Source organism: Triturus cristatus, chromosome 12 (genome assembly GCF_964204655.1).
Source record: "Triturus cristatus chromosome 12, aTriCri1.1, whole genome shotgun sequence".
In the NCBI taxonomy this organism is placed as follows: domain Eukaryota; kingdom Metazoa; phylum Chordata; class Amphibia; order Caudata; family Salamandridae; genus Triturus; species Triturus cristatus.
The window spans coordinates 544,357,314-544,369,649 of NC_140595.1; the positions used below are offsets into that span (position 1 = coordinate 544,357,314).

Genomic DNA, 12,336 nt, shown 5'->3' on the forward strand with positions numbered 1-12,336 from the left:
CGCAGGGAAAGAAGATGATGCTGGACCCACCCCAATATGCCCACGAGTAAAGTCTGGAAGGTGGAGGAGGAGAATCCCGGCCCGCCTCTCTCTTCTCTCAGGGTCACAACCTTTCCCCTCTCGTTGTTCCCAGAATTTTGCACCCTGCCCCCTACCACCAGGCAGACGTCGCTATTTCTGCTTTGACGAGCTCAAGTTGACCACTGGGCTCTGAGTGCGCCGCTGCCGGGGTCCTGTTAGAATGCACAATCAATCCACCTCGCTGCGCAGCTCCAGTGTCACTGGATGGGATGTGGCTGCAGGGTCTAAGCAGGCTCCACAGGGGTCTTTGGCACGTTTCAGGCCTTCACGGAGGAGGGAAAGAAGATGGTGCGGGGCCCACCCTGATGCGCCGCAGAGGAAGTTCGGGATGCAGAGCGGGAGAGCCTCAGTGCACCTCCGCCTTCCCCCAGGCCACAGTCCCTCCTCCCCACGTTGTTACCAGGGACATGTACCCTGCACCCTACCAGCGGGTAGACGTCGCTATTCCTGCTGTTGCCGTGGCGCAGGTTGGTCTCTGGGCTCCGGATCCACCGCCTTCGGGCCTCACTGAGATGTATGCGCTATGTCTCTCACTGTGCAGCTCAGGGCGTCGCCCCGGACTGTGGTATGGCCCCCGGGGTCCACAAGGTCTCTACAGGGGTCTCTTACGCATTACTATCTCCCCTTATTGGTGGCTCTCTCTCCCTCACTGCCACGGCACCACAAGGCAGGGCCCCAGTGCCTCCGCAGCGCCACCACCAGATTGATCACACTCCCGATCATGCTGTTGAGGCCACACCGATCCCCGACCGCCACACGGTCTGGCCAGCACCGGCTGTCACCGTTGGCAATCTCCTTTGTATTTCTGCGGCAGCACTCGTGGAGGGCAGACCTGACTTCTGTGCCTGTGGCAGACCCAGGCCGCCGTCCGTCAGCACCTCCTAGGGCACGGCCATCACTCTAGACCCCGGCCTCTGTCCCGGAGAAGGCCGCAGTCGGCGAGGTCTATCCTCAGCTGCGGAGGCACTACAGGCTCGAGTTTGGGCCAGCGGAACCTCCGACGGCTCATTCGCGACTCAGGGACCGGATTTGTGAAATGGATATGTAGTTGGGAGAAGGGGTGAACAGAGCGACCCTAACTAGCAGCCATCACGCTACGCCACGTAGCCACGCCCCCTCACACCTATTCTTAGGTTTGTAAAGAGCTCTCAACCACTCAGGGCATGTACATGTTATCTATCCATTTGTTCGATATGAGGAGGGAGGCTTGTGATGAAGCATGCCACCACTTGTGGGTGAGGGCTCGATGCTCTAACAGCAGCACCCCTGCACATTTTGTAGGTCTTTTTTTAGAAATAAATGACTGCTACTTGTAAATCCGAATGTGCACGTGTCCTCTGCCTTGAGTGCCCTTTATTGGTTACCAGTTGCCAAAAGATCCACCATCAAGCTTCTTTGGATCACCCACAAAGTAACACATAGCAAAGTACTGCTCATCAGTAATAAAAGCATTAAATACATACAACAAAGGAACCTCTGCTCTAGACTGGCACCCACCTCAAAATGTCAATATACAAGGAAACAAATATCGGCAGAACATCTTTCTCTAAGCAGCCAAACTATTATTGAATTCACTACCCCCAAACATAAGATTCATTGAGAAAAATCTCATCTTCAGAAGATCAATCTAAACTTGGCTCTTTCCTAAACTACAATACTCAACAACAAATTGTACAGCAATAGTATGCACTAGAAATACAAAGTATAAATTAAAACCATACATAACAGATATAACATTCAAATTAAACGTTTTTTCAAAATAATATAAAAATATATATTTAGCTCTACTCTATATGGATATAGTCTATGCATGTATATTTACAACAGAACATACATAGATAGATAGATAGATAGATGCCCACATACAAACACAAAGTTTTGGGTGATCCATCAAGCAGGTGCCGAGACAGAAGGGGAGTCCGCACCATGTGCGGTTGCATTGTAATAGCGGTGCGGGGACTGCCAACCAGAGTTCGGTCGGTCCCAAGACCGCAACAGTGTTGGGTGGACATGAATTCATCAGGCATCGTAATAAGGCCCAAAATAATTATGTGTTTTTGTGGTGATATATGTATACATATTGCTGTATATTTAGATGTGCGTGTTTGTTTCTATATATTTATTTTGAATTACTGGTAATAAAAAAATAATTTCCTGTTCACTTTGCCCATGCCTCCACTCTCGGACTCATCTGAAACCTCTGACTGCTACGGACTCCCAAACACCCTTTCCAAACTCTTCACCCCCCCTTTATCCACCACTCCCAAAAGCAACTCACTTCTTTCCTTTATTAATCAACTTTCATTGATACATTCCATCAAAACAATTACAGTAGTTCCACGAGATATCAATGAGCACTAACATAATACACTTACCACACTAATACACAAGCAAGAAACACATTTTTTTTTTTAAATAACAGTTTTTACTAATCTACTACCGTCTCACCTCTAAGCTTGGGTTCAGGAGAAGTGTGCATGTTGCTTTGAAAAAAAATACGAATTTCATCAAAACCGGGAGGGCTGCCAACAATAGGCAATTCCAGCCTTCCCCCAGTTTTGCTATTTTGGTGTATGCTACCACGTACTTATCCTTGAAAACCATTCCTACTTTTTGGTGGATTTCAACAAAAAGATATGAAACTGATGCTGTGCATAATCGCAACGGGAACTTGTTGAACATGGATAGGCTTGGTATGAAGCTGGAGTGGTCTGGGAGGACCGTTCTTAGCAGTATTAGAATACATCTGTTCACTGTAATTCTAGATAAGATTATGTTCTCAGTATCAAGATAGGACAGTGGGCAATTGGATCACATTGTGTTGGGACGTGGTGTGGCTTAATTAATGTTATTATTATAACATTTGAATGTTGAGCACTGCATTAAAAACAATGGAGTGCACCGGGCTTCGACTGGCTGGTAGAAGCCTGGAGAGCAACATCCCAATGTTTTTTTCCTTTTCACAGCTGTTGCTATGAACAAAGGCCTCTCAGAGCCAGAGGGGATTTAAAGCCCCTCCGGCTCCAAGAGGCCTTTGTTTTTACAGATAAAGCATTCAGCCCCTAGAGGGCCGAATGCTCTTAACAGCCTTAGAGCCCTCCGTCTATCGACATTAAAGGCCCGCTCACTTTTTAAACGCTGGAGCAGGCCTTAAATGGCCAGTAGAGCCCACTACGTTGGGATCTAAGGCTATAATAGAGCTTCACTGAGAGTAAGAGGATGGAGATCCTTTGTTCTTTCCTTTGTACATTGCGAAGACTTACGGTGTAAGTTTATCAGTGTACTTACTCCCTTTAAAATTTGACCAACAGTCCATCACTTCCAAGGGCCTTGCTACTTTGCATACAACAAATTGCAGTTTTAATTTTGACTAAAGAAATTCAATTGGCTGCCAGAACGCATCACCCAATTACTCCAAAACCTTTCAGATGGGCTGCCACATTATTATTGGGCAGTGAGGGCCCTGCTCAGTAGTGCTGTATTTTGTCAATATGAGAGGACTTCCGCCTATGAGCAGGACTGTCTTAATGTATATCGGGGACATGGGGTGAATGCTTGACATTTACAACACTATGTACATGTGGTGGCAATCAAGTGCGCTGCATTAGGACGATGTCCAGGCTACTTTAAATCTTGCAACACAAAAAGACGGACGGAATGTTGAACATTGTTAAAAATTCACACCCAGTCATAGATCTGGGTTTAATCCATCGTTATTTTGCTCGCCACGCCATTCCAGTTTGGACCCAGCCATTTGCAAATCCGCTTTGTTCGCCCTAAGTTGGCAGGGTATGCCCAGATGTGGGTCCCTGGCTCACTTTGCCACTGGAGTCAAGCTAGCCCGGCTGATGAGGTATGTTACTTCGTAATCGGTCCCAGGATGATGGTTTCCGAGGAAGACCTGGCTTGGCAGTTCGGGCTGGACTGTTCCCATGAGGCACAGGGTCAAGACTGATTTTCATTTGGCTGGGTCTGAACTGGGGTGGGCGAAGTGAGCTAAAGAATGACAAAGGATTCAACCCATATCTGTGACTGGGGGTGAGTGTCTGAAAAGTGTATGCGCTCCATCCATCATCTCCTTGTGTTTGCTCTGTTTGCCCTAATTTGGCAGGGTATGCCCAGAAGTGGGTCCCTTGCTCACTTTGCCACTGGAGCGAAGCTAGCCTGGCTGATGAGGGGTATTACCCCGAAACAGTTACCAGGATGCTGGTTTCCAGTCCAGGGAAGACATGGCTTGGCAGTTCGGTGCTCCATCCATCATCTCCTTGTGTTTACTCTAAATCTTGCCCAGAGCCCCTTTAGAGGCAGAGGGTAAATGGTGGAGTGTGGATCAAGAACACTCCTTTACGATGCCAGCACTTCTTTCACGAACGAAGAATAGGAAAAGGCAAAACCAAAAGGACTTTTCAGATGAATTCCTGAGAAAAATCAAAACTATCGAGGTCTAATGTGCAAAGAAAAACATAGTTCTCGAATTGAGCATCAATTCAGCCTACATATGTAAAAACTGAATTTTAGTATTAAGGAGAGCCATATCCATAAGACTAAGCTTTAGAGAGGATAAAAGATGAAAAACTTGAAATTAATTTAATTGGGAATGATACTATGAAACCCACAACAACTAGAACAATGTTCATTACTTTATAAGGCTATATGATATCAACAGCCGCTGCAAGTAATATATCTAAAAAGAAAGATGTAGTTTAAAATACTTAGCTTTCACATCAGACATAAGGAAATAAAGGGGAGCATATTGATATTACTAAGAACTTAACACTGGAAGTAAAGCAACATATAGAGAGATTGTTTTTCTTACCATTTCTACCACTTCCACCTCTGCTTCTAGTCGGAGATGATAGAGAAATGTAGCCAAGTCCTTCTTCATCTGGATACTGTTGTCATCCATTTGAGCTACAGTAAAAATTCTCATCTTGCACTTTCTCCACACCTTATCACACACAGAAAAGTGTTCGTTTAAACACAACATTTGCCTATCTCATTTCGTTCAAAGTCAAACTTTATTCTTTATTTTTAAATACAAATCATAAAGCGTCCAAATTAATCACAATTCAAACACAAAAACGTATCTATGGTTAAAAAAGCATAAAAACAAATATGTCATTATATTTGAAAAGAATAGCAACATGACCAGATAAACATATTATAGGATGTTACAAAACACAATACATTCATATCCACAAGGACAGTGCTTCATACACTCCAAAAGCTTAACTCTAGCTCAAGATTCCCACAAAAAACCATGTCACATAAAACATATTTTAGCTGATAAGAGCTGGATCTCATCTGTTTAATGTTCAAAGACAACAAGAGAGGCCTTATAAATTAATGGCGGAGCACATCAAATCTAGGGCAGATAAGACCAATATACATGGCGTCACAAAGAGAAGTATTGTCGCAGACACATCCTGGGAGTTCAGAGTTTTTAAAGTAAACACCATGCCCAAACAACAGCTGGTGAAATATTCACAGTCTAAAATAAGTCAGAAGTCAGTGTTGGAAGTTAAGCATTTCCAGGTGAAGATGTGGATCCATCCCACTCACTGAGTTCACCATAATACACTGCTGCATCAACTGTTTAGTCACAGCAGAAGCCACCTGCTCAGCTGCCACTCAGAGAAAGGGCCTCCTTTAAACAAACATGATCTTTTTTCACGATGCAACCCGGATCTGAAGAAAGCTCAGTTTTCCCCAAGACCCCCTGAGTAGACTTCATGTAACTCCGCCATGTAATGTGTGACCTAGTTAATATCCAGGCCCATGCAATCAAAAATGATTAGCCTATATAACATTTAGCTCCTCCTTTAACCAAATTGAAAACCACAATAATAGAGGGCGTAGGCCAATAAAGTCTGAAAATAGCCCATTCATAACTCTTCGTGGACAATCTCTGAGGAAGTACCCTGAGCTACGCATAACAGACCCCTCACATTTATTTTCTACTGCCTGAAGTGGAACAATGGAAGCATATCCCCACATTTCACACCCAAAGCTGGCTGTCAGGATGCATTTTGCTTTAAATACATTAGCAAAATCTTGATCGGTTTTTGTCACAATTGCCTTGAAAAATATTTCTCACTGTATGTAGCCCTCTTTAGGCGGACCATATTATACTTAATCAGGGGGTGCCAACTAAGTCCGGAGTACAGAAGGATTCCCAAATAAGATAAGTTTTCCACCCTAGTAATGTTCTGGCCACCAATCAAAAACCTCTGTGTTTTAGTATTTTTGGGACCCACCACCAAAGAATGTGATTTTTTTTAACTTCGTCAAGTCCATACTAGCCATACAATCAATAAAAAAGGTCTTAAAGACGCTGCAGACTCTTTACTGTGCATGCGATCAAGACCGCATCGTCCCCATATAAGAGGTTGAGCAGAGGTCTGTCTCCCACCCTCGAGACATCAAGGCCTTGCTTACATAACACCAGTTCCAGATGATTAACATAAAAGATAAAAGGAAAAGGGGCCAGAATGCAACCCCGTGAAACTCCTCTTTTCAAGTTAAAGTGCTGTTTGCAATCACATTTGGACCCGTACCTTACTGAGGCTGTAAGGCAATTATGAAGGTCCCTCAAAAAACGTAAGGAGGGCAGGATCGGCCACAGCAGACCCCAGTTTCTCTTATAAATTAGATCTGTGTAACCAATCAAAGGCAGAGCTTAGATACATAAAAGCCAAATTAACTGCTCCCCCTTTGCCTTAGTACATGCTGGTGGCGCCAGGTGCGACAATCATTTTTGGCGCCTCCACTCCCCATGAAAGCCTCTGAGGATTCTCTCAACCACCGGGGATAAGTGCCCCTTACCTCTCCAATTATAAGATATTGCTAAATACAGCGCCCCCCTTGAGGTTGGCCCCCCTCCACAGGTCGGCAGCCACACCAGTCGCACTTCCCTAAAGCCGCGTGGGCGGTCGCGAGGGTGTGAGGGAACACAAAAATGTAGTAAGTGGAGTATTTGGCCTTTATTATGCACATATAGTGGTAATATGGTCCAGAGTTCTCATAAGGAAGTTAAAGGCCGAGGTTCAGTCAGGCTGTTTTGAACCCAAAAAAAGAAAATAAAAGTCCTCTCCTTGGGTCTGAGCCGGGGCTGTCAGAGTCTTCTGGGTTTCTCTCTCACTTTCACTCTTGATGCCGTCGGGTAGGGAAGTGATAACAAAACAAAATAGGTTGGGGTCAATGTTTGGTCTTATTTTTCTGTCAAGGGAGCTCGTGCTACCGTCACCAAAGGAAAGATGTGTGTTAGGGTAAGGTGGGTGTTGGTATTTTCACACGCAACACACCCGTGCACCCTACCTCCCCAGACCTCCCCACCAGAACGATCCCTTAAGAGGTACTCGCCTCAGGCCACGACCCCTTTCCAGGGCTGGACACGGGGTGTCTTCTCCCTTCTCTAGCCCGCTGGGTATACTCGCTGTGCACAGTATTCTTCTGGTGTCCCGCTGTGCTGGTCCCTTTGTGCCTCCTCCGTCCTTCTCCTCACTCTGCTCCGTATACGTCTCCCGCTCTCCTCCTCCTCCACTGTTGCCCTCCGCCACCTCTCTCCGCTCTGCTCTCGCCTCCCGCTCTTCCTCTCCTCCGATGCTGCCGCATATCGTCTCCCTTCCTCTCATTTGGGCGCTTCTCTTCCGTATTCGTCACTGGCTCCTCCCTCCTGGCTCGATCCGCCACTAGACCGCTGTTCACTTCCGGTGGGGATGGTTTTGGCCCGTCCTTTTCCCACTTTTGGTCCACCCAGTTCAGGTCCTCATTACACCACCCCTGCCTTAGTATATTTGGTTATCAATAAATGAAGGCTCAAATTCTGTTCCAGTGTATGGCTGCCTCAACTCAACCCTATATCAGACATCAGACAAAATATCGTTTAATTGGCCCGGTCTGTAAGTCTTCCTTAAATCACCCTTCCTATAATTTTAACCTACCAGCAAAATTTATCTAAATCAAGAGGGATTCACTCTATCCCCCTTCTAAACACTGGGTCTATTGCAGAATGACTCCAGTATGCTGGCAATGGGCTGCAAATAGCGGCATTAATATGTTGGGTCAGAATAGGTGCCCAGAGGTCAACAAAAGATTTAAACAGGGCCCCGGGCATCCCATTGGGACCAGGTGCTTTGTATGTAGGAAGAGAAATTAGAGCGTCCCTAACATCCACAAAATCTTTTTTAAGCCTTGAGACCTCCTGTGTATTCTGAGTGACCATTTCCGGAAGGTCGCAGTTGGGTTGAAAAATTATCAACCCAAACCTGTGCGGGAACTGCAAGTGCCTGATCGGAGACCAGTTCCGCACTAAAATAAGGGATGATTTACCACCTTCCGGAACGCAGACCTATCCGCAATATACTAGGAGCCTGCAAGTTCTCCCACATCTCTTCCTTTAAATACCTCCTTTCTGTCCCTTAGCGCTAAACTTTAAGAAACCCTCACTTTTTCCACCACACTTGTGTCCCAGAAGTTTCTTTTCTAGGGCAACTAACATTACTGAACATGCCCTTGAACATTTCCTGTCAAACCATCTGAAAAAAGGAGGAGGTGCTACTGCCCCAGATTTGGTTAGAGCCAACCAAATGAACTCACATAGGGAGTCATATGCCATCAGGATACTACCATCAGAAGCATCCTCCTTCAAACAAATCTGGACATCCGATTGACAAATAGATAACAAGTCAGCATTAAAGACCTCTGGGATGATCTTTGCCCCTTTCAACCTAAGCCTCTGGTCTTTGTGGATAACGGGCTCACAGCAGAGTGGCCGAGAGAGGGTTATGGTCACTGAGAACATTCCATTCAACATTACAATTTTTCACTGAAGAGAATAAACCAGCTGCAACACAAATTTACTCAATAATAGGCCTGCACCTCACTCCCTTAAAGGTGGGGACACCATCTGTCAAATCTGCATCTTTTTTATTCATTATGTTCACTAAGTTATGCTCGAAGACCAAGATGTTTAACTGATCACCCTACTCTGTATGTTTAAGGTCCCTACATGCACTTTCAGTATCAGACAAATCATACAGATAACATTCCAAGCAAATACGCATCTTAAAGTGCCCCATCAACATCAATGCTGTATGTGCGACAGGGAGCGAAGAAAATAAATCCATTAAAAACTTGCTGAAGTCCCTCATCACATCATTTGTCTCCCTTCCATAGACATGGACTGTTATAGACATTAACAGCCAAAATCCTTGGGTTGTTTTTAAATGACAAAAGAACACCGAAAAGGAAGGGCAAATCTACGGTGATCACTCGGGCATTGACCTTCAGGTCCAGTTTAATTAACATTGTAACTCCACTCTGGCTCTACCCCTAGTAGAGGGAATAGTTTGGAGCAGTAAGAAACATAACCATCTTAAAAAAACAATTACAAAAAAGTAAAAGAGTCCCGTCCATGTCCCACATTGCCTATAAACTAAAGACATGAAAACCCTTATGAAACTTAACCCAGCCCTCATCACAGATCTTGCTATGTACCCTCATAAATTAATACCTTCAGGTCCCTTAGGTGCAAGGGCAGCTGCCATTACCATGAACTAGATTATCTATCTCTTGTCCCGGTCAATCTAGATCATTTAGCCCTCTCAGGGGTTCAACAAGATTAGTCAAGGCTATAATAAATGCCTGCCCCTGAGGATCCCGCCGACGAAGTCCCCCCCACTTCAATGTTTGCCTCCCTCTGACCCTTTCTCCCTTTCCCAGGATTAGAAAACAACCCTAGAGGAAGCACTGTGATACTACTCCGATTGACTAATTTTTCAAAGTTATTCAAAATAAAACCCGCCCTCCGAGCATGACAAAAGTTTACCACTATATAGTCCCCTCCATAGATTCTTGGAGAGTTCCCAATCCAGCCCAATCTCCACATCAATATACTCTCCTCATACAAAGCCTGCCCAACGTAAAAATGTACCCTCCCAACCAGCCAATTTGTACAACCTTATTACTAAGTTGCTAATGACTTTACATACAGGGTGGATGCTGGAGGTAATTAAATACACACAACATGAAACTTTACCAGGGGAAAATTGCCTACAGTACCAGTGTCTGACCTGAATTGCCCACTACTATGTGCAAACAGAGCTGAGCTGCTTCTTCCTGTCATCCCAATATAGGCCCCGTCTCACATGCTACCCCCTGTGTTTTTAGAGGGGTACTAATGGAAAATATTTCTGAATTGCACTGGTGCTTCTCTACCCTTGCATGCCCTGCAGGAACCACCCTCTTGAGATTGATTATGAATGGAAGGAAGAAAAGATTCCCTCACAGACACTTTTGCTTAGAAGGCTTGCAGCATGATCACGAATGGAGCCCACTATTTCCTCCATTTTGCTTGCAACCTCCTTCAGCTACGCAATTCGCTCATTGAGAGCTTCAAAAGCAGATTTATTTTAATTCTAGTATGACAAACAGATCCTCGTTCGAGACATTCCCTGAGGTCATCATATTGGGCCTCTATTCTCCCTCTGCAAGGTTTGTTGTCTAATTGAGTTTTTCGCGGCAACCCCCTTTTCTGCCTTTTGGCCTGGCTCCACCACTCGTCACCCCGATACTTTTAGAGAAGCAACCAGGCCCTGCAACTCAATAAGAATATCATTGTCCGGTGAGATCAGACTATCAGGACCGCACAAAGTACTACCGGAATCCTTTTCTATCTCACCCACAATACCCCTAGGGGTGTTTTCCAAAGCCTTCTTAGGCAAGTCTGACAGCTGGCTTGTTTGTCTGAACTGCTCCTCCACACTGGTGATCAGTGTACGTACAGCATTGTTAAAAAATGAAACAATTGTGTTGCCAGTTCTGTGTCGTTTGTTGACCAAAATTTGCAGGTCCACTTTTATCTTTACCATATCGCAAAATCAAAGAAGGGATGGGTAGAATCCACAGTCTTGACCAGTCTCACAGGAAAACAGGCAGAATGTAACCCAAACATGGCAGAACTATGCAAAGTCATCTCACCATGTGGGTATTAAAGCTACGGACACAGGGTGGATAGCCCAGCCTCCTTAGGGGTCTGATGGGCTCTGCCATAAAAACACAAAGCACTTTTAAGTGGCATCACAGTGTGCCCTTCCTCCTCAGGCAAGGTGTCTGCTGAAGGACGAAGTACCACCACAGCAGAAGGTAAGTGCGGTGTCTCTGGGTGAAGGATCTATGTTTCATCCCAATCCCTTCCAGGCAACAAGCAGGAGACAACGTGCAGGATTCCCACAGCAGGTCTCGGCGTTGATGTATAAATATACAAAGTATATCATGTGTACCTTCTGCTCTTTCAGATGTCAGAAGGGTGGCCCAGCCTAGCCTCCACCAGGCGATGATGGGCGCAAGACAGGCCCACCCTTGGCCCGGGCACAGCCCGCATGTGTCCTGCGATGCGGGAGATGGAAAAGAGTTTTATAGAGTGACGTAAACCAGCTGACAGACCCTCCTCCTCCCAGGGATCAAAGTTATGGGACTGCGAGTCCCTTCCACAAATGAAGCTGCAGCAAAAAGTATCCCCATCAAAAATCAAATCTCCTTTTTAACTCTAACCATTACCACGAGGTTCTGGAATAGTCTCCACCTAAACTAAAGCTTCTCATCTAGAATTACAATTGGGCCCCCGTTAAGGGTCAGGAGATGATTCTGAACAGCCGATAATCCTGGATCCCAGAATTCCTGAACCCCATAATTTTGGTAAATCTGGGTGCAGAAAATACTATATTACTGCATTGGTTGTAATAAGGGCCCAGTATTCATATATAGCAGAGGTGTACAAAACGACCTCCAGGCGTGCATGATTTCCATATTGTCAGACCCATATCTCTGTTGTCATATACTCAGCAAAGGGAGTATTGCATCAATCTTTAGTGGCATGAGAGGAAACCAAAGTCTCCCAAACACAAACCAGTTTCTCAACTAAGCCTGTAGCTTGTCGTTTCTTCTAAACCTTAGGCAACAGGTACCTCACCGTTGTGGGCCATGGCCTAAAGTCTAGAATTCAAGGTGTAGAGATTCGAAAAGCTAATAAGGTAGAAAAGGCACAACACGCAGTAAGTTGTGGCAATGTCCCCAAGCAGCCAATGAGCAAACAGGAAGTGGTTCGTCCTGCTGGCCAGGTCAATAGAGGTCCCAAAGCTTGCACTACAAACAGCATTTTGATGGCAATTGTAACATTAGTGGACAGTTGTAAACTATGTGCCATTGTGTATTGGCCACTGATTGAATATCTGAGAACCATTTTTGACGAATATT

General features: G+C 45.2%; 1 protein-coding gene across 2 annotated transcripts in view; it reads right to left on the reverse strand.

The window, feature by feature from the left end:
* SLC12A4 (solute carrier family 12 member 4) overlaps positions 1–12,336 on the reverse strand; it is a 477,810-nt gene that overhangs the window by 77,506 nt on the left and 387,968 nt on the right. For both annotated transcript variants that reach the window (XM_085638574.1, XM_085638575.1), the window contains exon 20: positions 4,898–5,029. In XM_085638574.1, the coding sequence (XP_085494700.1) occupies positions 4,898–5,029 (132 nt within the window). The remainder of the gene's footprint in view (positions 1–4,897; positions 5,030–12,336) is intronic.